This window comes from Rhinoraja longicauda, chromosome 8, assembly GCF_053455715.1.
Source record: "Rhinoraja longicauda isolate Sanriku21f chromosome 8, sRhiLon1.1, whole genome shotgun sequence".
NCBI classification, from domain to species: domain Eukaryota; kingdom Metazoa; phylum Chordata; class Chondrichthyes; order Rajiformes; family Arhynchobatidae; genus Rhinoraja; species Rhinoraja longicauda.
In genome coordinates, this window is record NC_135960.1 from 36,179,133 (window position 1) to 36,206,034 (window position 26,902).

Genomic DNA, 26,902 nt, shown 5'->3' on the forward strand with positions numbered 1-26,902 from the left:
TTCATTTTTGTATTCAGTACAAGTATCACTATGCATAAGCACTTAGATATAGATTAGATAAACATCTCAGATACAGTTCATATGTGCAGCAGCAGTACACTGAGACAACATACAGCGTCGCCAGTTTGGCGCCATTTTCAAGTCCCAGTTTTAAGTGCAGGGATCTTGAGCTGGCCATGAAGCCCGTTGTTTAGCGACATTGCAAAATCGGCCGGGCGCCTGGCCGCGGTGTCCTCCGCCGCTGCTCCCGGACCAGCTGAGCCCCAGGCTGCTGCAGAGCCTCCATCCATGAAAGCTGTGCACTCTCTCCCGCAGCCGGTCTGCTAACGGGTCTTCCAGGTGGGTTCCTGTGGGTCCTCGATCCGAGGCAGGCAAGCCGGGCCTTCCGGGTGGGTTCCGGTCCGCGTGCCCGCCATCTATTCTGGGTGGGTTCCATTTTTCAACGTGGATTGTGGTTCCACTATCAATGGCGGGCGAGGCAGGCCTACCGAGCAGTTTACGATCGCAGCACAAAGTTTTCAATGGGTGAGTCAGGCCCTCCGGGCAGTCGAGTCCTCAGTCTCCAGGGAGTGAGCTGGACCTTCCGGGTGGGCCCCCGGTCTACCATAACATCCCAATTTCTATACTTAATACCCTGATCGGCAGACTTACTAACCATGCCTTGTAGGTTCTCATAAGTCGTCGATATAGATGACAACGACCCAAGGACCGATCAGTGAGGCCCGCTACTCATCACAGGCCTCCAGTCCAAAAAACAATTTTCCACCACCACCCTCTGCTTCCTAACATGAAGCCGTTTCTGTATCCTTTTAGCAAGCTCTCACTGGATCCCATGTGATCTAACCTTCCAGAGCAGCCTACCATGCAGAACCTTATTAAAGGCTGCCGAATTCCATATAATCTTTGTCTACAGCCCTGCCTCATCATCATTTTGGTTACTTCCTCAAAACGTTCAATCAAATTTGTGAGACATGATCTCCAACGGACAAAACCATGTTGACTATCCGTAATCAACCATTGGCTCTCCATGGATGTTAGGCTTACTGGTGTGTAGGTCCCAGGTTTTCTTTTGCAGCTTTTCTTCAATAGAGGCACAACATTACCTAACCTCCAGTCTTCTAGCACCTCACCTGTGTCTAACGATGATTCCTATATCTCAGCCAGGACTTGAAGGAAAATAGTTGTTCCTGAATCTGGTGGTATGTAACTTCTATACCTCCTGGCCAACAGTAACATCGAGCAGAGGGCGTAGGCCACCATATCATCCGTGCTGCATCTCTATGACTCAATTTCTTTGTATGTGGCTTGTAGATGTAAGGCTTGGATTTATATCACACCATATGCTACCTCAGTATCGGATACTTACGGCACACACAAAAGTACAATGACATGAACAAATGTTAACTGGCGAAACAAGAAATTGCAGATGCTGGGATCTTGAGCAAAACACAAAGTGCTGAAAGAACTCAATGGGTCAAGCAGCATCTGTGGAGGGAATGGACAGATGCATTTCAAGTCAGGGCCTTTCTTCGTCTGAAACGCTGACTGTCCATTCTCCACAGATCCTGCCTGTCCACTGAATTCCTTCAGTACTTTGTTTTGCTCAACAAATGTCAAATGTTTATCTTTCCACATATGCTACCTGACCTGTGTGTTTTCAGAATTTTCGCATTTTATTTCAGATTTCCAACCTGCAATTATTTTACTTTTAAGAATATATCCTATTTGCATTTCATGTACCTTAAAATTCGCCCTTTTTTGTGAAATCCCCTTCCGCCCCCTCCTCTCCAAAGCTTCTCAGTCACTTCCAGCCTAAGGGATAAAGATTTAATGTTCTTTTGTAAGAAAATAACTGCAGATGCTGGTACATATCAAAGGTATTTATTCACAAAATGCTGGAGTAACTCAGCAGGTCAGGCAGCATCTCAGGAGAGAAGGAATGGGTGACGTTTCGGGTCGAGACCCTTCTTCAGACTGAAGTCAGGGGGGGCGGGACAAGGGAAGGATATAGGTGGAGACAGGAAGTTAGAGGGAGAACTGGGGAGGGGAAGAGAGGGACAGAGGAACTATCTAATGTTGGAGAAGTCAATGTTCATACCACTGGGTTGCAAGCTGCCCAAGCGAAATATGAGGTGCTGTTCCTCCAATTTCCGGTGGGCCTCACTATGGCACTGGAGGAGGCCCATGACAGAAAGGTCAGACTGGGAGTGGGAGGGGGAGTTGAAGGGCTCAGCCACCGGGAGATCATGTTGGTTAAGGCGGACTGAGTGAAGGTGTTGAGCGAAATGATCGCCGAGCCTGCATTTGGTTTCGCCGATGTAAAGAAGTTGACATCTAGAGCAGTGGATACAGTAGATGAGGTTGGAGGAGGTGCAGGTGAACCTCTGTCTCACCTGGAAAGATTGTTTGGGTCCTTGGATGGAGTTGAGGGGGGAGGTAAAGGGACAGGTGTTGCATCTCCTGCGGTTGCAGGAGGAAAGTGCCCCGGGATGGGATGGTTTGGGTAGGAAGGGACAAGTGGACCAGGGAGTTACGGAGGGAACGGTCTCTGCGGAATGCAGAAAGGGGAGGGGATGGGAAGATGTGGCCAGTAGTGGAGTCCCATTGTAGGTGACGGAAATGTTGGAGGATGATTTGTTGGATACGCTGGCTGATGGGGTAGAAGGTGAGAATGAGGGGGATTCTGTCCTTGTTACGAATGGGGGGAGGGGGAGCAAGAGCGGAGCTGCGGGATGTAGAAGAGACCCTAGTGAGAGCAAAGTTGAGTCTTGTTATCATTGGTTGTGGTCAATTGATTTTTAACTGCATGCAGTTAACATTGATTTTCATGTTAATTTTGTTCTAAACATACCTGCTGGTCAAAGGTCTACTTAATTACAGGGAGGTGACTAATTGCAGTAACAATGGGAGATTTTGTATTGCACTGTTGCTCAACCATACTTGCACTCGGCATGGTTAGTTTAGTTTATGACTCATGTTGATTGACACAAACAAATAAAGATAAAGAGTTGCTGCATGATGACGGACTAGTTCTGGTTGAAAGCCTTGAAAGCATTTAAGAACCCAAGAGTTTGAATCAGACTGCTTAGAGTTTCCTTCACCACTCTTGTCAAGGTTTCTTCTCTTGAGCAAAACACAAAGTGTTGGAAGAACTCAGTGGGTCAGGCAACATTTATGGAGGGAATGGGTAAGCGACCATTGGTGCCAGGACTCTTGTTCAGGCTAATTGTAATAGGAGGGAGAGAGCTGGAAAAGTGGGGTGGGGTAGGACAAAGCCTGACCAGTGATTGATTGGTATAGACCCTCACAGTATGGCTACCTTGAAGAAGTTCTCTTTCAAACGGGATTTCTGTGACATTTTCTCCCCCTTTGTGATTCCTGCTGTTCTCCTGCTGTTCAACACACCGACAGGAAGTGACACAGTTGGCGCCTTGGTGCCTTCGCACCAACCTGGAGCTCAATGCTCGTAAGACAGTGGAATGGATAGTAGACTAGGAGAGCTCCAGCTCCCCCTCCCCCTCCCCCTCCCCTCCCCTCCCCTCCCCTCCCCCTCCCCTCCCCCTCCCCCTCCCCTCCCCTCCCCTCCCCCTCCCCCTCCCCCTCCCCCTCCCCCTCCCCCTCCCCCTCCCCCTCCCATCCCCTCACTCACCATCAACAACACCACAGTCACATCTGTGGAGTCATTTATGTTCCTTGAAACCATCATCTACAGGGACCTTATTTGGGGGGCCACCATCAACTCCACAGTCAAAAAGGCCCAACAGAGGATGAACTTCCTGTGGCTGCTGAGAAAACACAATCTGCCGCAGGCAATGATGGTCCAGATATATACTGCCATCGCAGAGTCTGTCCTCACCTTCTCCATCAAGGTCTGGTTTGGCTCAGCCACCAAGCACGACATCCGGAGGCTGCAGCGCATCGTTCGATCAGCTGAGAAGGTTGTTGGCTGCAACCTTCCCCCCATCGACGAACTGTACGCTGCAAGGGCCAGGAAGCGAGCTGGTAAGATCATCTCTGACCTCTCTCACCCAGGCCACAAACTCTTTGAAGCACTTCCCTCTGGAAGGCGACTACGGACTGTCTAAGCCGCCTCGGCCAGACATAGAAACAGCATTTTTCCATGAGCAGTAGCTCTACTCAATAACCAAAAGTCTGTAGCCACCTCCTCGAGTACTCTGAGATGCAGACCATCAGGCCCTGGGGATTTATCAGCCTTCAGACCAATACCATTTCCTGACTAATGTGAATTTCCTTCAGTTTCTCCATCACCCTAGGTCCTCTGTCCCGTTGTACATCTGGGTGATTGTTTGTGTCTTCCTTTATGAAGACAGAGCCAAAGTACCTGTCCAACCCGTCTGCCATTTCCTTGTTCCCCATAATAAATTCACTTGTTTCTGTCTCTATTAATGGCCCCAGTACAAAGGTCAGTGTACCAGTTGCAAGCTTTGATTTAAGAGATGTTTTAACAAAAGTCTTAATGGCTGTGAGAGAGAAGGACACAATAAGATTGTGAAGGTTCTCCTCAGTCTTTAAAGATATGGTTGTCGATGAAACTTTGGGCAGCATAGCATTGCTATATTTGAAGGAGTGGAATGAAAGAAGGTTGAGGGGCTACAGCTGAAAGAGAGGTGAAGGGCAAAATCTTGGAGAAAGCTTACTCCATGGATGACAGTGTTAAATTTGATGCGTTTCCAGTACAGGGCAGCGGAGACAGTTGCGAGAGAATAGAATTCTGCGAATATGGATCAGGAATCAGTAAAGTCGAGCTTTTGTTTTAGAAAGAGGGGTGGGAGATGCAAAGCAAATAGTTTCTGAATCCATTTTGTTACAATAACAAATTGGAAATGCAAAATTAAACCATGGATTAATGCCTGTGGTGTGTGCCAGCTGGACACAAGCATTTAATAATCTACCCCTTAATATAAATCAACATGGCTACTGTGTATTGCTAGCTAATAATTTGATTACAGGTTATCACAGTAATGTAATGAAATGGGAACCCAGTACACAAGGCCACCCATTGATGTGCAAATGTAATTAGCGTTCTGACGGTTCAGTGTAATCACGATGATAAAGAAGAGTTGTCAGCATGATTTATCTGCCTCTCAGGTGCTGCGGGCTCCTTGTTGGAGATGGCTCTCATTAGTGAGCAGCCTGATTATTTTAATTTGGGCCTAGAGCACAGCCACAATTTGACTAATTACTAAACTATCCCTTCCTCGGCCCTATTTATCTTGTAATTCTACCCAGTTTTTGACTTGCCTTTCTTCTTGTCAAATAGACAGCCCTCCTTTGACTCAGACTGACTGCCATTCATTATGAGTGGGCCCAGACCATAAATATTGATCAATTATTGAGAGTGGAATATTGCGCAGGTGATCCTGATCTGTTTTCCCATTGTCAGCACTGAATGGTGATCAGGAGCAGAAGCACGACCAAGGTCCCATAGCACCCTACATTTACAGAGAATTATTAGCTCAAATGGATTTTTGTTTGTTTTATTTTAGCATCTTTCAGAGGTTTGGATATCTCAGGGTGTCTGCCTTTGTCAATCCATCAAACAACATCACTAGAATAGATTACCTTGCTGTTTGCAGACCATTAGCCAAGGTTTTCTGCATTCCTGCATTACAATGGAGATAAATACTTCATAATTAATACTTTTGGGGTTGTTCTAAAGGAAGGAAAGGTACTATAAATGCAAATCTTATTTTTTTCTAGTTGAAGAACATTCTTAAGTGTTGTCATTGCTAAAATGTAGAAAATATGGCAGCTAATTTGACCATGACATCCCATCAACAAAGATGGGATCATTTGTTTTGTGATGTTGCTTCAAGATAAATGTCAACCCAGGATCCCCGGAAAACCCCCCCTGCACCATTTGGGGTCGTGTCAACCGATTTTAATATTGGGCTAGAACGGCCTTGATGAAATGTTTCATTGAAACTTGACACCATTAGCAGATCAGCACTCCCTAAGTAACAAGTGGAGCATTAGCTGAGATGTTGAATTTGAACTTTGGAGTGGGACTTGAATTCACAACTCTCTGGCTCAGAGGTGGGAAGGTTATAATTGAGTCAAAACTAACCCAGCACCATTTAAATAAATAGATCATTATATTGGATTGTGATGGTGCAAGGCTATAGTCTATATATTTTCTTTGTTTTCCTCTCTCTACATTGTAGGTTCCTGGCTCTGATTATCAACAGCTATGGTCAGACATTATTGCAAGGTTTCTGTAGTTCCAGATCTGTACATATTAAATAAATATTTTAAAATATTTTACTATTGACATCTAAATTAGATTGCTATTCCACATGTGATCTGAATTGAGTAAGCAATACATCGCATGGAAGAGTTACATGGAATAAAATGCAAAGACCTGAAGTAACATAGCAGGTAAAGCAGCATCTCTGGAGAGCATGGAGAAGTGATGTTTCGGGTCGGGACCCTTCTTCAAACTAATTGTGGTTGAGGAGGGATTGTTCTCTGTGTTGACTTTGCATGTTCTGACAACTGTGTAGGTTTCATAGAAACATAGAAAATAGGTGCAGGAGGAGGCCATTTAGCCCTTCAAGCCAGCACTGCCATTCATTGTGATCATGGCTGATCCTCCACAATCAGTAACCTGTGCCTGCCTTCTCCCCATATCCCTTGATTCCACTAGCCACCAGAGCTCTATCTAACTCTCTTTCAAATTCATCCAGTGAATTTGTCTCCACTGCCTTCTGTGGCAGAGAATTCCACAAATTCCACAAAGAGATTAGTAGGCAAAATTAGAGCACATGGTATTGGGGGTAGGGTACTGACATGGATAGAAAATTGGTTGGCAGACAAGAAACAAACAGTAGGGATTAACGGGTCTCTTTCAGAATTGCAGGCAGTGACTAGTGGGGTACCGCAAGGCTCAGTGCTGGGACCGCAGCTGTTTACGATATACATTAATGACTTAGATGAAGGGATTAAAAATAACATTAGCAAATTTGCAGATGACACAAAGCTGGGTGGCAGTGTGAACTGTGAGGAGGATGCTATGAGGATGCAGGGTGACTTGGACAGGTTGTGTGAGTGGGCAGATGCATGGCAGATGCAGTTTAATGTGGATAAATGTGAGGTTATCCACTTTGGTGGTAAGAACAGGAAAGCAGATTATTATCTGAATGGTGTCAAGTTAGGGAAAATACAAAGAGATCTGGGTGTCCTTGTTCATCAGTCACTAAAAGTAAGCATGCAGGTACAGCAGGCAGTGAAGAAAGCTAATGGCATGTTGGCCTTCATGACAAGAGGAGTTGAGTATAGGAGCAAAGAGGTACTTCTGCAGTTGTACAGTGCCCTAGTGAGATCACACCTGGAGTACTGTGTGCAGTTTTGGTCTCCAAATTTGAGGAAGGACATTCTTACTATTGAGGGAGTGCAGAGTAGGTTCACTAGGTTAATTCCCGGAATGGCGGGACTGTCGTATGTTGAAAGACAGTCTACAATCATCTACAATCAGTAACCTGTGCCTGCCTTCTCCCCATATCCCCTGATTCCACTAGCCCCTAGAGCTCTATTTAACTCTTTTAAATTCATCCAGTGAATTTGCCTCCACTGCCTTCTGTGGCAGAGAATTCTACAAATTGACAACTCTCTGGGTGAAAAAGTTTCTTCTCATCTCAGTTTTAAATGGCCTCCCCTTTATTCTTAGACTATGTCCCCTGGTTCTGGACTCCCCCAACATTGGGAACATTTTTCCTGCATCTAGCTTGTCTAGTCCTTTTATGATTTTATACGTCTCTATAAGATCCCCTCTCATCCTTCTAAACTCCAGTGAATACAAGCCTAGTCTTTCCATTCTTTCCTCATATGACAGTCCCTCCATCCCAGGGATTAACCTTGTGAACCTACGCTGCACTGCAAGGACGTGCAGTGCAAGGACGTCCTTCCTTAAACTAGGAGACTGAAACTGCACACAATACTCCAGATGTGGTCTCACCGCAGAAGGACCTCTTTACTCCTATACTCAAATCCTCTCGTTAAAAACAGATTCTACATGAAATGCAATTACTCTTTTAGAAAATCTTTTTAGTGCCATTATTTCTGTAACGACTAAGGGGAGGTAAGTAAAAGGATGCTTTGGAGCATACAGCTGCACAATGTCCAACTGTTCTGCAACAAAGAAGGGTGGCAGGCATTATAGAGCTATATTAATCTGAATCCACATTGAATTATTGGATATATATATTCTCTGAAAGCTTTTTTTAAAAATAGTAATCTTTCATTATAGACAATAGACACTAGGTGCAGGAGTAGGCCATTCAGCCCTTCGAGCCAGCACCGCCATTCAATGCGATCATGGCTGATCACTCTCAATCAGTACCCCGTTCCTGCCTTCTCCCCATACCCCCTAACTCCGCTATCCTTAAGAGCTCTATCCAGCTCTCTCTTGAAAGCATCCAACGAACTGGCCTCCACTGCCTTCTGAGGCAGAGAATTCCACACCTTCACCACTCTCTGACTGAAAAAGTTCTTCCTCATCTCCGTTCTAAATGGCCTACCCCTTATTCTTAAACTGTGGCCCCTTGTTCTGGACTCCCCCAACATTGGGAACATGTTATCTGCCTCTAATGTGTCCAATCCCCTAATTATCTTATATGTTTCAATAAGATCCCCCCTCATCCTTCTAAATTCCAGTGTATACAAGCCCAATCGCTCCAGCCTTTCAACATACGACAGTCCCGCCATTCCGGGAATTAACCTAGTGAACCTACGCTGCACGCCCTCCATAGCAAGAATATCCTTCCTCAAATTTGGAGACCAAAACTGCACACAGTACTCCAGGTGCGGTCTCACCAGGGCCCGGTACAACTGTAGAAGGACCTCTTTGCTCCTATACTCAACTCCTCTTGTTACGAAGGCCAACATTCCATTGGCTTTCTTCACTGCCTGCTGTACCTGCATGCTTCCTTTCATTGACTGATGCACTAGGACACCCAGATCTCGTTGAACTTCCCCTCCTCCTAACTTGACACCATTCAGATAATAATCTGCCTTTCTATTCTTGCTTCCAAAGTGAATAACCTCACACTTATCTACATTAAACTGCATCTGCCATGTATCCGCCCACTCACACAACCTGTCCAAGTCACCCTGCAGCCTTATTGCATCTTCCTCACAATTCACACTACCCCCCAACTTAGTATCATCTGCAAATTTGCTAATGGTACTTTTAATCCCTTCGTATAAAGAGGTTTTGTATAAATAATGCCTTTAATAATGGATTTTCACATCGTACAATATTCTTGATCTCTTTCGGTGCAGCTAAATGAACTGCTGCCACAGAGCCCCACCAACTCAGTTCAGTCTTGACTTTTCGTGCACCCTCTCTCATTGACGGTTTGGGTTTTCTTCACGTGCTCTAGTTTACGGCCACATTCCAAAGACTTGTGGATAGACACAAAATGCTGGAGTAACTCAGGGGGACAGGCAGCGTCTCTGGAAAGATGGTAGGGGTGACGTTTCGGGTCAAGACCCTTCTTAAGACCCAAAGACGTGTGGGTCAGTTGGTTAATTGCCAACTGTAAATTGCACCTAGTATATGTTGGTGACGATTGGAATCTGGGGATTGTGGGAAGAATAAGAAAACATAAGTGGAATTAGAGTAGATGTAGGGATGGACAGTGTGCCTGAAGCCATGCTGTGTGATTCTGTAACACTGATTTAAGAAGCAACAAATTACTTTGTAGAGTCACATTTTTTACATAACCTTGAGCAACAGCCAGCATTTGCTCAGTAAGATCTCATATATATTCTTAGGATAAACAGCAAATTTGTGATGAAGTATTAACCCTGGTACTATCTCAACAAATACTGCCAACAAAACTAGACCAAGTGGACCCGTTGGGCCCAAACCTCTCCTGCATTGGTGCAGCACCCTCTCCTCCCCACCTCCACCTCCCCTTCCTCAACCCCCCTCCCCTCCTCCCACCACTCCCTCCCTCTCCCCTCCCTCCCTCGGAGATAGATTTAAACTTTAAAATTTGAATAACTTAAAAAATATAACACCGATTTCAATGAAATTTCTTCCATTAGCACCTAAGGGACGACGGTGAGTAAGGTGGGCCTAAAATTATTGCGCTATCGTGTACAGTTTTGGCTGTAGTTCAGGAACAAACAAACGAGAGTTTTTAGTATATAGATAATGAACTCTATCCGAGAGAAAAAAACATCACTGGTTGACAACGTACAATCTTTATTAATGACTTAAATGAAAAGTTCACATGTAATGTGACTAGAATTGCTGTCAATGGAAAGATAGATGGGAATTAGAAACAATTACTGGGTCAAATACCCCTAAGATACTGAATTACCTAAAAGTTTTTTTGAAGTGGCAAAAAAGCCCCAATGGTAAAACATGTATTTTCCCTAGATGGGGCAAATTTCATACAATATTTAGTTTTGCAATTTACTAATAATAACAACACTGATTTATGATTTTTTTTTCCCCACAGGATCTTTCCCAGAGAATATATTCTACAGCACATACACTTGTACTCATTAGCTGACCTTCAGCAGGTATGTACCATGCTTATCAATCACCATAACTATCCAAGGGAGAATTATTTTCCGTTAAAAAGAATTCCATTCAGCATAACCTGCTTTTCATGCATCTGTGTAATCAAGACTTGAGCCAGGCCAGCACTTGGGACAAAATACAATTATTCTTGGTACTCCGACCGACTTGGGTAGGTAGTTTAGATCAGTTTATTATTGTCACAGTGAAAAAGCTTTTGGGTGCTATGCAGTCAGAGAAAAGACTATACACGATTACAATCAAGCCATTTGGAGTGAACAGATACAGGATAAAGCGAATAATGGTTAGAACAAGGTAAAGTCCAATTAAAGATAATTTGAAGGTCTCCAATGAGGTCGGTGGGAGGTCAGGACCACTCTATTTGGTGACAGGACGGTTCCATTGCCTGACACCAGCTGGGAAGAAACTGACCCTGAATCTGGAAGGGGCATGCATTCCCACACTTCTTGCCTGATGGGAGAGGGTAGAAAAGAGAGTGACGGGGGTGAGACTGGTCCTTGATTATGCTGGCAGCCTTGGTGAGACAACGTGGCGTAAATGGAGTCAATGGAAGGGAGGATCATAAGATCATAAGTGATAGGAGCAGAATTAGGCCATTCGGCCCATCAAGTCTACTCCGCCATTCAATCATGGCTGATCTGTTTCTCTATCCTACGTTGGTTTATGTATGTAAAGAACACTTTACATCTCTGTTTTGACATTATTTCTCTTTTCCCAAAGTTGGTGTCTTCTCCAACCTCCCCTCAACACCGATTGTTGAATTCGCTAAATAAAACACAATAAAACACAACTTCACCATTGCAAATGAATAGAACATTATACACCTAAAGCAACCTATGTTTGCCTATCACTTTTAATACAATAAACGTCAAAAAAAGATTATAAAGGAACATTTTCAGACAATATGACACTGAACAACGTAGGACAATTGGACACTCGACCAAAAACCTAGTCAAAGAGGTGATTTTTATGGAACACCTTGATGAAGGAGAGGGAGTTCTAGCTTTTGGGATCTAGGCAGCTTTAAGAAGGATGGAGCAAAAGGTATTGAGAATGCTGGAGACTGGCTCAAACCACATAAATAAACAGCGAAGGTTTATTGCAACCTTTTTGTACCATGGGGCTGTCACAAGCACTTTGTACACCATTGATCTGAAAATCAGTTAATGACAGCAGAACCTCTATACTGGCCCTTCAGTAGAGTAAATGAATTTAATCAGATGAAAGTATTATATTGCAGGCACGGAAACCTTTCAGCAGCTTTTCTAAACCCTGTGGGCAGCCTTGTTTTCTTCTGCTCAGTTTGTTAGATTGTTTATTTAGGAAAAAAACTCAAAGCTGTGCTCCATTAGTCCCAGTAGTTTATAATTTAATGTGACCTAAATTGAGCCATCAAATCAGAGAAGCTTGTGGACATAGAAAGTGGCACATATACTCCCGAGAGTAGCAAACTAATTTGATTGGAGCTGCTCACTGTGACTAAATAACTAAGCTTTTTGTGATTTAATGTCCAGGTCCAAATTAAACCATCTATTATTTAAAAGAAAGTCGGGGTAACTCTTCATGCAAGAATATGAAGGCCTTGACCAGTTCAACATTAGTTTTTCTTGCCTGCGTGGTTTGTGGAAACTTTCATCCAGTTAGCTCCTTTGTGCAAACATTGCAGATTATTTGATCACATGGATGCAAAGGCCAAGCCTGATCTGATCACCAACCAAAGTTATGCCCCCTTCTAACTCACTGGACATTGATCAGGAGCAGCCATCTGGTTGATTCTTGACCTCCCTAATCCAGGATATAGAAGTTGTCCATTCTTGGCTCCTGCACCTCCTGCATTACAGCACTGGCTATTCGTCACTGGTAGAAAAGTACATGTTCAGAGGTAGGGAAATGTTATAGAAATAAATGTCTTCATTTCCTGCATTCCTTTCTAAATCAGGAAGGTCAAATCTTGACAGTGATGTATATTTGTCAGAATAGCCCACTCCGCTTTGCATGAAGTCTTGCAACTGTTCTTCAGGAAAGTTCAATGTTACTTCTCTGCATTCCAAAATTAGCAAGATGAAAGAGCAAAAGATTAATCTTGTTTTAGTTTAATTATTTAAAAGAGGAATGTTGGGAGAGCTCTTTACTGCTCAATGAAAAATGCCAGTGATTCTTTATAAACACCTGAATAAACCTGACTGCACCTCAATGGTTTGTATTTGAAATGCCTGGCCTAATATTTTCAGACAGAAAAATCCTCCAGATATCTGAGTTAGTATGCAGACTGACAATCCATTGCAGTGCTAAAGGAGTGCTGCTTTGTTAGAGATTTCTCTGGTCAAATGGGAAGTTAAATTGAGGCCATGTTGGACTGTTATTTAATTTAGTTTAGTTTAGAGATACAGCATGGAAACAGGCCCTTTGGCCCACCAAGTCCATGCCGCCCAACAATCACCCGTACACTGGTTCCATCCTACACACTTGTGGCAATTTACAGAAACCAATTAACCAACAAATCTGCACGTCTTTGGAATGTGGGAGGAGACTGGAGTACCTTGAGAAAACCCACATGGTCTCAGGGAGAACATGCGTAGTGAGGATTAAATCCGGGTTTCTGGTGCTGTAAGGCAGCACATCTACCAATGCACCACTATGCCATCCTATTATGGACATGCATGGTCTTCTAACCCTATCCAAAGAAGAGCTGGAGAAATTGGGCATTGTTTCTATAATAGATTGCTAGCTTTGTATCTCATTGTTTCTTTGTGGGGTTTTTCAGTGTGTAAAATGACTCCCATATGTTTACAGAAAACTGCAGCAAGGGATTCCATGAAATGATCTTATCGCTAGCTTTTTCCTATTTCCATCCTCTCACAGCTCTACTGTTCTTTCTGCATTTTAAAACTTGTTTTATCTGTAACTTATTGCAGTTCAGTGACACAGCTGAGAGAGCTGCTGTCTCACAGTGCCAAAGACCCGGGTTCGATCTTGATCTCGGGTGCTGTGTGTGAAGTTTGCACATTCCACAAAGTGCTGCAGTTTCCCCCTACATCCCGAAGACTTGTGGGTTTGTGGGTTAATTAGCCACTATGAATTGTTCCTGATTCGCAGGGAGTGGATGTGAAAGTAGGATAGAACTAGTGTGAATGGGTGATTGATAGTCCCTATGGGCTCGATGGGCTGAAGGGCCTGTTTCAATAATTAAACTCTAAACTAAACCTGCTGAAAGATTATCTCATTGATCTGTTAACTTTTTTTCTCCCATTGCTGCTGCCAGAATTGCTGAGTAATTCCAATACTTTTACTTTACAGAATAGAACTAAATTTACTGATGTGAGTGCCAAGTGCAAGCTGTGGACTTGCTGGTCCCTCGTGATCATTATTAAACCAAAGCCCACCTTTATTTTAAAAGGCGGCTACCCTAATGTATATGCATTACAATCAAGACTGACTTTGATGCTGTGAAAGCTTCTTGTACACTTTGTCGCACAGGTGCGAGGTAAATAGGCAGGGCTGGGAAATAATTACTTTGACCACTGCAGATTAGATTCTGTGTACAGAATGAATTTCTTGCTGTGATTAGCAGGTGACTTGGCACCAACACAATCTGATTTCGGCTGGATTGTTACTGCATGAGAATTATAAAATATCTCTGCTGCCACAGGGCTGATACAATCAGAGAATTGTTAAGACACCTGGTCAACTCCCATTGGTCCCATACCCTGTTCTTTTGCACCATCCTGCAAATTATTCTCTCCCTCTCTGCCTATTCGTAATGTTTGCACCACTCTCCCGTCTCCCAAACCTTCCATCTCCCCACCCTCCCGTCTCCCCACTATCCCCTCCACACATCCACACGTCTCCCCACCCACATGTCTCCCCACCCACACGTCTCCCCACCCTCCCGTCTCCCCACCCACCCATCCCATCCCCCACCCATCCCCCACCCACCTGTCTCTTCACCCACCCATCTCCCTCCTCCCGTCTCCCCTCCCTGTCTCCCCCCCCCCCCCGTCTCACCCCCCTCCCGTCTCACCCTCCCTTTCCCCACCCTCCCATCTTCCCCTCAGTCTTCCCAACCCGTCTCCCTTTCCTCTCCCCATCCTTCTCCTCTCCCCATCCCTCTCCTCTCCCCATCCCTCCCCTCTCCCCATTCCCCCCTCTCCTCTCCCCCCTCTCCTCTCCCCCTCTCCTCTCCCCCTCTCCTCTCCCCCTCTCCTCTCCCCCTCTCCTCTCCCCCTCTCCTCTCCCCCTCTCCCCTCCCCTCTCCCCTCCCTCTCCCCTCCCTCTCCCCTCCCTCTCCCCTCCCTCCCCCTCCCTCTCCCTCCCTCTCCCCTCCCTCTCCCTCCCTCTCCCCTCCCTCTCCTCCTCCCTCTCCTCTCCCCCTCCCTCTCCTCTCCCACTCATCCCCCTCCCACTCCATCTGCCTCCTCTCCCTAAGCTCCCCCTCACTCCTCTTATCCCTCCCTCTCTGCCCCTCTGTCGCTCTCTCTCCATGCCAGACTTTGTTTCCGTCCCCCCCCCCCCCCATCTCCCTTCCAGTTTATCTATCCCCTAATGCAATCCATCTGAAGAAGCGTCTCTACGTATAAGATAATTAGGGGATTGGACACATTAGAGGCAGGAAACATGTTCCCAATGTTGGGGGAGTCTAGAACAAGGGGCCACAGTTTAAGAATAAGGGGTAGGCCATTTAGAACGGAGATGAGGAAGAACTTTTTCAGTCAGAGAGTGGTGAGGGTGTGGAATTCTCTGCCTCAGAAGGCAGTGGAGGCCAGTTCGTTGGATGCTTTCAAGAGAGAGCTGGATAGAGCTCTTAAGGATAGCGGATTGAGGGGGTATGGGGAGAAGGCAGGAACGGGGTACTGATTGAGAGTGATCAGCATTGAATGGCGGTGCTGGCTCGAAGGGCTGAATGGCCTACTCCTGCACCTATTGTCTATTGTCTATTGACCAGAAATGGCGCCTGTCCATTACCTCCAGAGATGCTGCCTGACTCGCTGAGCTACTCCAGCGCATTGTTTCTTACTCAATATTCCAGCACCAATATTCCATCCATTCCAGCAAGAAATCCAGCATCCTGTGTCTCAATATCTACCCAGGACTTTATATACCTGAAGAATTGCTTCATCATCCATGTATTCTAATCCTCTTGACATAATGACCCAGGTTCTGTTAGTCATCTTGATTTAATATTTTTTTACATGAGATTTTAATAACCTACTGTAAATTTATTTTCAATTAATACTGTAACTAACTTTTCATCTTTAATAAGTACTCTGCTTAAAATCTTTAGGTTTCAAATGAATTACTTCACCTTGACTGCATTGAAATCTACTGCAGTTTTGTTCAGTTATTTTATCTATTAATATATCTTTCTCAGCTTATGTTTTCATTTATACCTTTCAGTCATCAGCAAACCTGGATATGAAAGGGAAAAAATGCTTTATATAATACCTTTTATATCTAGAGACATACCAAACTTCTTTACAGGCAATGAACTTGTCACTTCAAAATAACGTAATGTAGAAGACACTGCAGCCAATTTGTGCACAGCATGTTTCTACAAACATCTATTCAGTAATGTCTAAATAATTTATTTTGTGATATTGATTGACAAATAAATATCTTCAAAATAGTTACATGGAATTCTTATTGTGCCAAGATCTTCAGTTAAGATCTCGATAGATTTCAGTACTTAACTATGGTATCAATCTTGATTTGCATGCACTTTTCTGGATTGGAGCTTGAAAACATAACATCTAACTTGGTTAATACAAGGCCTCCTACGCCCGCACCTCCAGACTCAGGAACAGCTTCATCCCCAGGGCCATAGCTGCTATGAACCGGTCCTGCTGAGCCGGCTGGTCACATCGCACAGTGAACCGGCACAGATCTACTTGAACTTTATTCTGTTTTAAAACTGTTCTAATTTGCTTCATTGGGTTGTTTAAATTAATACGGACTAGCTAATTAATTTATTGCATCGTATGGGAGGCGCATTCCCAATCTCGTTGTACCCCTGTACAATGACAATAAAGATATATTGTATTGTATTAAGATTACTGCCATCTGACACAGAAATGGTCTTGGCATCATGTTCGGCACAGACATTGTGGGCGAAGGGCCTGTTCTTGTGCTGTACTGTTCTATGTTCTAATCAAGTTAATCAAACGTAACCTCTCCTCTACATGTCCAGACAGGCTTACATTAATAATTGAAAATTTTGAAGGTACCTTGTCATTCTAGAGCTAATTTATCGTCTCTATTCATTTCCCCAGAGCAACTTTTAGATTAACTGGTTAATCTAACCAGTTGCTTATTCACCTGTATAAGGTGAATATACACCTTGCTTATTCGCCTGTACTTCATCCAAGTCCATTCTTTCAGCATGAGTCAAGGTTCTGGTGTTTTTTTAGTATATTCATTGAGGGAATGAGGGCATCACAGGCTGATCCAGCATTTAAATGCCTGTCCCTAATTGCCCTTGAGAAGGTGGTGGTGAGCTGCCCTCTTGAACTGCTATGGTCCTTATGGTGTGGGTACACCCACAATGAGGTTAGGGAGAAAGTTCCAGGATTTTGACCCTACGATAGCGAAGGAACGGTGATATATTTACAAGTCAGGGTAGTGTGTGACTTGGATGGCAACTTCCAGGTGGTGATGATCTCATACCTTTGCTGTCCTTGTCCTGTAACCCTTGTCGCTACATTGTGTATATTGCTACTGCAGTTTAATTACTGGTCAGTGGCTACCCAGGATATTGATAGTGGGGGCTTCAGTGATGGTAATGCCATTGAATGTTATAGTGATTGCTGGATTTTCTTTTGTTGGGTATCATATTTGCCCAGCACTTGCGTGACACAATATAACTTGGCACCTGTTAGCCCAGGCCTAGATATTGTCCACATCTTGCTGCATTTGTTTGTGGAGTGCTTCATTATCTGAGAAGTCATGAATGGTGCTAAAGATTCTGCAATCTTCAGCGAACATCCCTACTCCTGACCTTACGGGTGAAGAAAGGTGGATGATCTACTCAGGATTTGTGGCTGAGGATTTTTGCAAATGCTTCAGCTTTCTGTTTTGCACCAATGTGCTGGGCTCCGGCATTATTGAATATGGGGATAGTTGTGGAACCTGCTCCTCGAGTGAATTGTTGAATTGTCCACCACTATTCATGACTGGCTGTGGCAGGACTTCAAAGCTTATATTTGATCCATTGGTTGTGGACTCTTAACTCCTTATTGCATGCTGTTTATGTTTAGCATGCAAGTAGTCCTGTTTTACAGCTTTGCCAGCTTGATTCCTCATCCTGAGGTATGCCTGGTGCTGCGTCTGTCGTGCCCTTCATTGTAATAAGGTTGATCCTCTGGTTTGATACATGGTTCAGTGGGGGATACGCTGGGCCACAAAGTTGCAGATTGTGGTTGAGCACAATTCTGCTGCCGATCATGGCCCACAACGCTTCACAGATGCCCAGTTCCAGACCATCTCTAGCTGTTTACCGACTTACGATTTAGCATGGTGGTTGTACCAGACAACACAATAAAGTGTATTTTCACCGTGAAGATAGGATTTTGCCTCCAAAGGCCTGCGCGGTGGTCACTCTTACTGATACTATCCTGGGTAGATGGATCTGTGACAGGTAGATCAGTGAGAATGAGATCAAATAGGTTTTCCCCTCTTGTTGGTTCCATCACCACTTGCTGCAGACTGAATCTCTCAGCATTGTTGTCTAGCACTCGGCCAGTTTAGTCAGTAGTGATGCTATGGAGCCATTCTTAGTGATACATGTTGAAGTCCCCACCCAGAGTACATTCTATGTCTTTACCACTCTCAGGCCCCTCCAAATGGTGGTCTAGATCAAATAGTATTGATTCATCAGCTGAGGGGAACAGTTGGTGATTGAAGTTGACATCCTTCAAGCCCACTGTGCCAGTGAGAGCGCTTCGATTAGTTTTCAATGGCACTGTCCCAGCTTTAACAATTAGTTGTTTTTGATTGTTTGACCTTTTCTTGGGAGCTTTAGCACTGTAAATAGGATGTGATGGTTGTAAAGCAGTGAGAATTTTTTTTTTTTGCATGGTTGTAGGGTTTTGAGGGATCTTGGTTAAATGGATAGACATAAAAATCTCAATGGTTATTATCACATGTACCAAAGTACAGTGAAATTCTTTTTCTGCATACAGTTCAGTAAAATTACTGCCATATTAAGTACAGAATGCAAAGAAACAACCCATTGAGACCATGTGCAAGAATCGCCAGGTTTTGGCGCCATTTTCAAAGTCCCAGCTGCAGCTGGCCATAAAGGCACATTAGGTCTGTCACCATTAGCCGGATTGTCCAACGAACTTTGCCTCTCTGCTCGCCTAGCCACCTTCAGCCTTTGTGGCCCGGAGTGTCTCCCACAGCCGACCTTGAGGGCACGGAAAATAACATCCCGGTTCTTTCTTACCGGCCCTTTGTTCCAGCGTCCGCCACCATCGTGGACTCCCTCCACCCTCCTCGTTGGTTTTCCTGTCCTCAGGGATGTACAGTAGCCGGGCTCGGTGTCTTCCCTCACCAGGTGGGCTCTCACTTCCGCAGTATGCGAGCCAGACCTGCTGCCGATGAATAGCCATGGCCCATCATCGGCAACTTCTGCCGCAAGGCCTGTCGGGATCTTCTGGAATCTGGGCTATGAAGGGATTAAAAGTAACATTAGCAAATTTGCAGATGATACAAAGCTGGGTGGTAGTGTGAGCTGTGAGGAAGATGCTATGAGGTTGCAGGGTGACTTGGACAGGTTGTGTGAGTGGGCGGCAGATGCAGTTTAATGTGGATAAGTGTGAGGTTATCCACTTTGGTGGTAAGAATAAGAAGGCAGATTATTATCTGAATGGTGTCCAGTTAGGAAAAGGGGACGTACAACGAGATCTTGGTGTCCTAGTGCATCAGTCATTGAAAGGAAGCATGCAGGTACAGCAGGCAGTGAAGAAAGCCAATGGAATGTTGGCCTTCATAACAAGGGGAGTTAAGTATAGGAGCAAAGAGGTCCTTCTGCAGTTGTATAGGGCCCTAGTGAGACCGCACCTGGAGCACTGTGTGCAGTTTTGGTCTCGGAATTTTTACATAAGATGTTTCTGGGGACAGTAACCTATTTAAAAGATCTGCCCATTCCAGAGCACTCTCGGAAGCCATGCAGTATAGAGCAGAGCCCAGCTAACTGTACTTGAAGATAAATGGGGATGTTTATGGCTCTATCGGAGCACAGTAGGTGGACCACTACATGGGAAGCTGTGTGCTGTTAAGTTACATGATGGTCATGGAAGCTGCTCAGAGCCGGGAGCTTGTACAAGTTGCTGTTCCAGGAGGGGTCTCCTCTCCTTTCCCAACCCCTCACCTCCTTTTCTTCCCTGTAACTTCATTATTCAAGATCTGCTTTGCTGGACAAGATGGCTAATTACAGCAATTCAAACTCAACAGGCAGAATTGAGAAAGGAACTGGATTAAAGGCAGAAAAATGATGCTTGACAGGCACTTGGAACAATTGCTGTTATTCAGTTTACCCATCACTGGCTCCCCAAAGCATTCTGAGGACATTGTCAGCTTCGAAGTGAAGGGATGTATAATATACAGGAGAGGCATTAATAACAGATTAATGAGGAATTAGTGGGGATAGAGGGCATTGCAGAGAAAATCACTGCTATTGCTATAGTGCCAAATCAGAACAGTACATTAACTTCACAGGGATGAGACCAGAACTCAGTACTTACAACCAAAAAGGAAAAATAAACCGGCTAGAGCTCTCTTCTATAAGATTAAGGATAAAATTATAGATTTCTATAAGAAGTGTTTTAGTGTGGTAGATTGGTAAAAGTTTCCATTTGGGAGAGATCAGTCCCAGGGGCTAAAAGTGTGAAGTAAACCAAGAAGAAACATTGTTACCCAGTAAGTTGTGAGAATGTGGTGCTAATCCCTAATAATTGAGGTAAATTACTTAAATTAGAAAGATATATTAGAAAATTAGAATAGAAGGGTATGCTGATGGATTTAAGTAAAAAAATATAGGAGGGAGCTTGTGGAGTACAAACACAGCACAGAATAATTATTTCAAATACTCTGGCTTCTGTGCAATGTCTTTTATTTTATGCTCTATGTATGCAGTTGTAAGTTAAACCAGCAAAGATTAATTTCCCAGGAGCTCGTACATATTGGTGACTCAGACCTTGTGTCTTATATGGTTTCTCAGGCAGCGTTTGTTAATTCCATATCCCTTTCATTGTCTGTTGTGAAGTGTATTCATACGATTGACATTGTATTTGAAAACATAATATATTTTTGGCATTCATCTGGAATATTTTACTTCGCAGTTCATTTGCCTCTCTTAAGTAGTACGTTAAGTTTTTTAAAAATATCCCAGATAGTGAACAGATAATATGAGCAGTCAGAAGTTTATCATTGCATTTTCTCTATCCTGACTTTTTAACTTGGTAAACTTGTTTCCACTTAATCTATCTCCACCACAGTAATGTAACCAGAGAAGAGACTGGAGTTGGTTTTAAAGTTGGGTTAATGATTCCAAATCCATTCATTTCTAGTAATCAATAACTTGCATCAACAACTGGCATTTCAGTAACATCTTTAACATAGTAAAATGGCCCACAGGTTGCGGAAACATTGACAGACAACGTCTGGCACAAATAGGTTTTAAGTGTCGTAAAAGAAAAAGGGAAGGTTGGAAATTCCAAATTTTAATGGTACGAATGGCAGAGTGAATTAATTTTGAGGATGATCAAGACAGCAAAATTGGTTGAGTTTGAAGGTTATTGTACCTGAGGAGATTACAAAGAAAAGGATGTGGGGAATCTTGGATAGTTTTAAATATATATAAATAACTGTATTGTTTTCCTTGGAAGATCATAAGCATGGAGTTGATGGATGAGCAGGACTTGGCGCAAACTAGGACATGGACAGTTGACTTTTGTGGATGACCTCAGATTTACTCCAGATCAAACAAGGGAGACTGGCCAAGTGTACAATGGAATAGCTAATTATGAAGGTAACAAGGCCATAGTTTTGACAACAGATGAATTGCAGTTGGGTTTGGCAGGGTAATAAAAGTGGAATTTTAGATTCCGGTTGTGGGCAGTCTATGATTCGGATGAAATATAGCAACCAATTTGCAAATGGGGCTGTTCAATTTTGTGCAGTTGCTGAGGCGAGAGATGGAGTCACTAGCCAGGAAATGGTTTATGACAGTGCAAACGTTACGTGGCTTTGTTTGCCCCAATGCTTAATTGGAAAGAATTTATGCTCACTGAGTACTCAGGCAAGCTGCCTCATAATTTGGAGATAGTGGATGGATCAGAAGCACGGTGATGAAGTCGAGCTCTCTGGTGTCAGCAGATGTGTGGAAATGGGCAGTTTTCAGATGAGGTTATCCAGGGGCAGAATGTCAAAGATTTTGTGCATCATTCTGCAACTGGGTCCTTCTGCAGAACGATGCAGAACCTATTAAAGAAATCAAAGTGTCTGCGGAAAGCACTGGAAAATCAGACGTGATCTTGAAGAATGGCGTAGCAGGCAATAGACAATAGGTGCAGGAGTAGGCCATTCGGCCCTTCGTGCCAGCACTGCCATTCACTGTGATCGTGGCTGATCATCCACAATCAGTACCCCGTTCCTGCCTTCTCCCCATATCCCTTGATTTCGCTATCTTTAAGAGCTCTATCTAACTCTCTCTTGAAATCATCCAGAGAATTGGCCTCCACTGCCTTCTGAGGCAGAGAATTCCACAGATAAACAACTCTGAGTGAAAAAACTCTTCCTCATCTCCGTTCTATATGGCCTACCCCTTATTCTTAAACTGTGGCCCCTGGTTCTGGACTCCCCCAACATCGGGAACATGTTTCCTGCCTCTAGTGTGTCCAATCCCTTAATAATCCTATGTCTCAATAAGATCCCCTCTCATCCTTCTAAATTCCAGTTTATGCAAGCCCAGTCGTTCCATTCTTTCACCATACGACAATCCCGCCATCCCGGGAATTAACCTCGTGAACCTACGCTGCATTCCCTCAATAGCAAGATTGTCCTTCCTCAAATTTGGAGAACAAAACTGCACACAATACTCCAGGTGTGGTCTCACTAGGGCCATGTACAACTGCAGAAGGACCTATTTGCTCCTTTACTCAACTCCCTTGTTAAGAAGGCCAACATGCCATTAGCTTTCTTCAATGCCTGCTGGACCTGCATGCTTACTTTCAGTGACTGATGAACAAGGACACCCAGATCTCGTTGTACTTCCCCTTTTCCTAATTTGACACCATTCAGAAAATAATCTGCCTTCCTGTTCTTGTCACCAAAGTGGATAACCTCACATTTATCCACATTAAACTGCATCTGCCATGCATCTGCCCACTCACACAACTTGTCCAAGTCACCCTGCATCCTCATAGCATCCTCCTCGCAGTTCACACTGCCACCCAGCTTTGTATCATCTGCAAATTTGCTAATGTTACTTTTCTTCCTTTTATCTGTCATTAATGTATATTGTAAATAGCTGGAAGACTTGGATGGCTGCTGTTGATCCTTACCTTTTGTGTATTTCTCACTGTTAATACAGGCATAGGACAGTGAAATGTTGTGTCCTTGTAGTTCCCACCACAGCCTGGAGAATGAATCTGGAACTATATTAATCTTATTCATTTATTCATTCAAAAAGAACTTGTAACAACATTTTGCAAATTGCCTGTTTTTATTTTACATAATAATGCAATTTATAGGGAACCTTGCTAAAGTGTAACATTTCTTGGCTTGCCAATTGTACTTTCATCAGGATTCAACTATGCTGCTAACCAATTAATAAAACCCGACAAGAAGCAGGAGTCTACTTTTTTCCTCATTAATTTACTGAATTTGCCATTAATCACTTGAGGGGACAAGCAGACTGTTTAGATTTTATAATAACTAATTGAAGCGGGAGTCTCGCCAGCATGTCGCCTTTTACAAATGGAATCTCACCTTCAGGATACCTCTCAACAATCAAGCTGCTAACTGCCTGCAAGTTCCCTATCACATTTTGAAGCTCCTGTGTTCTATCCTCCTGTTCATTTTTCTCTCTATCTAGTATGAAAGCAAAAAATATGCCTTTGAAAATCTTTGTGAGCTGATTCAGTTGATAATGCTTTCACTTCCGAGTCATAACATTGTATGTTCAAGGCTGACTTAACAGGATAAAAGGTAGGTTGGCACTTCAATGTAGTACTGAGGGCGGGTGGCATTACCTGAAGTAACTTGTGTCAGGCAAAGCATTAAATTAGAACTTGGTACACATTCTCATGTTATTCAAAATAAGAACAAAGGCATTCTGCTCAATGACAGACAATATTTATCCCTCATCTTGCCCAACTGAAACATTTACTTTCCATATAATAGGATCTGGCTGTATGTATGTAAATTGATTGCCTCATTTCTTGTTCTACAATACATGCACTTCAAACAGTACTGTGTGAAACTTTCACATTGTGAAAGGAGCTAGATAACTGCAAATTCCCTTTCCACGAATCTCAGTTGGCAGTGGTCTTATGTCTGCGTCAGATGTTTTAACATAGAAAGCTCCACGTGGTACATGGATATTCTAGGAAAGTGTAGGATAAATTGGCTTGGTTCCACTTAAGCATTTCTCATTGTTCTGTCTCTCAGCAAATCAATTTGTCCAAATGGGTACATCAACAACAGTGGGGTCATGAACCCAGCATGTACAGTGCCCTCCGTAATGCTTGGGACAAAGACCCAGCATTTATTTATTTGCCTCTGTACACAATTTGAGATATGAAATAGAAAAAAATAACATGTGGTTAAAGTGCACATTGTCAGATTTTAATAAAGGCCATTTTTATACATTTTGGTTTCACCGTGTAGAAATTACAGCTGTGTTTATATGTAGTCCCCCCCATTTCAGGGCAGCAAAATGTTTGGAACACATGGCTTCACAGGTGTTTGTAATTACTCAGGTGTGTTTAATTGCCTCCATAATGAAGGTACAAGAGAGCTCTCAGCACCTAGTCTTTCCATCACCTTTGGAAACTTTTATTGCTGTTTCTCAACATGAGGACCAAAGTTGTGCCAATGAAAGTCAAAGAAGCCATTATGAGACAGAGAAACAAGAATAAAACTGTTAGAGACATCAGCTAAACCTTAGGCTTACCAAAATCAAATGTTTGGAACATCATTAAGAAGAAAGAGAGCACTGGTGAGCTTCCCAATCGCAAAGGGACTGGCAGGCCAAGGAAAACTTCCACAGCTGATGACAGAAGAATTCTCTCTATAATAAAGAAAAATCCCCAAACACCTGTACGACAGATTAGAAACACTTCAGGAGTCAGGTGTGGATTTGTCCATCACCACTGTCCACAGAAGACTTCATGAACAGAAATATAGAGGCTACACTGCAAGATGCAAACCATTGGTTAGCTGCAAAAATAGGATGGCCAGGTTACAGTTTGCCAAGAGGTACTTAAAAGAGCAACCACCGTTCTGGAAAAAGGTCTTGTGGACAGATGAGACGAAGATTAACATATCAGAGTGATGGCAAGAGCAAAGTATGGAGGACAGAAGGAACTGCCCAAGATCCAAAGCATACCACCTCATCTGTGAAACACAGTGGTGGGGGTGTTATGGCCTGGGCATGTATGGCTGCTGAAGGTACTGGCTCACTTATCGTCATTGATGAAACAACTGCTGATGGTAGTAGCATAATGAATTCTGAAGTGTATAGACACAGTTCAACAAATGCCTCAAAACTCATTGGCTGGTGGTTCATTCTGCAGCAAGACAATGATCCCAAATACTGCTAAAGCAACAAAGGAGTTTTTCAAAGCTAATAAATGATCAATTCTTGAGAGGGCAAGTCAATCACCCGATTTGAACCCAATTGAGCATGCCTTTTATATGCTGAAGAGAAAACTGAAGGGGACTAGCCCCCAAAAACAAGCATAAGCTAAAGATGGCTGCAATACAGGCCTGGCAGAGCATCACCAGAGAAGTCACCCAGCAACTGGTGATGTCCATGAATCGCAGACTTCAAGGAGTCATTGCATGCAAAGGATATGCAACAAAATACTAAACATGACTACTTTCATTTACATGACATTGCTGTGTCCCAAACATTATGGTGCCCTGAAATGGGGGGGACTATGTATAAATACTACTGTAATTTCTACATGGTGAAACCAAAATGTATTCAAATGGCCTTTATTAAAATCTGACAATGTGCACTTTAACATGAGATTTTTTTTCTATTACAAATCTCAAATTGTGGAGTACAGAGGCAAATAAATAAATGCTTGGTCTTTGGCCCAATCATTATTATTACGAGCACTGTATATTATAATTGCTCCAAATGTTTTTATTTCTGTAATTTCTGAAAATGAACTTGTTATGTGATTTGAAATGTATCATCTTGTTGGGGAGAGTGTACACTTTAACATCTAAGGGATGGAACTTTATACAGCAGGAGAAAGCTGTTAGGTTGTTAAATATTTCACTCCCTTTATAATACTTTTGAAATGTTGAATTGTTGCAACAATGAAAAAGGCAAACATTTTTGCACAGAAAAGTTCAGCAAATACTAGTTCCGTAATGATCAGATAAAGTACTTTGGAATGATAGCCTAGATTTGGTGCTCTCTCTAGTGGAGTTTGAAACTACAACCAGTAGATTCAAAGGCAAGATTTACAGGTGTGTAGGAAGGAACTGTAGATGCTGGTTTACACTGAAGATAGACACAAAATGCTGAAGTAACTCAGCGGGTCAGGCAGCATCTCTGAAGAAAATGAAGAGTGACATTGGTTGAGACTAGTTTGACACCTTTGTCAAGCTGAGGAAACTGTAAACTGAGATGACTTCTTTGCTCAGCAGGTATTCCCCAGCTGCGGTAGAGCGCATAAATCTCATTTATTTATATATCATATCATATATATACAGCCGGAAACAGGCCCCTTCGGCCCTCCAAGTCCGCGCCGCCCAGCGATCCCCGCACACCAACCCTATCCTACACCCACTAGGGACAATTTTTACATTTACCCAGCCAATTAACCTACATACCTGTACGTCTTTGGAGTGTGGGAGGAAACCGAAGATCTCGGAGAAAACCCACGCAGGTCACGGGGAGAACGTACAAACTCCTTACAGTGCAGTACCCGTAGTCAGGATCGAACCTGAGTCTCCGGTGCTGCATTCGCTGTAAAGCAGCAACTCTACCGCTGCGCCACCGTGCTGGCCAATCTTCATCAGGAATTCAGAGGGAACCCCCCCCCTTTCCCATCCCTGGGGTCCAATAGGTGAAAAAAAGGACATATGGTG

General features: G+C 43.5%; 1 protein-coding gene across 6 annotated transcripts in view; it reads left to right on the forward strand.

Annotated features, from left to right (window-relative positions):
* plekhm3 (pleckstrin homology domain containing, family M, member 3) overlaps positions 1 to 26,902 on the forward strand; it is a 90,565-nt gene that overhangs the window by 50,830 nt on the left and 12,833 nt on the right. For all 6 annotated transcript variants that reach the window (XM_078403653.1, XM_078403656.1, XM_078403652.1 and 3 more), the window contains one exon: positions 10,491 to 10,554. In XM_078403653.1, the coding sequence (XP_078259779.1) occupies positions 10,491 to 10,554 (64 nt within the window). The remainder of the gene's footprint in view (positions 1 to 10,490; positions 10,555 to 26,902) is intronic.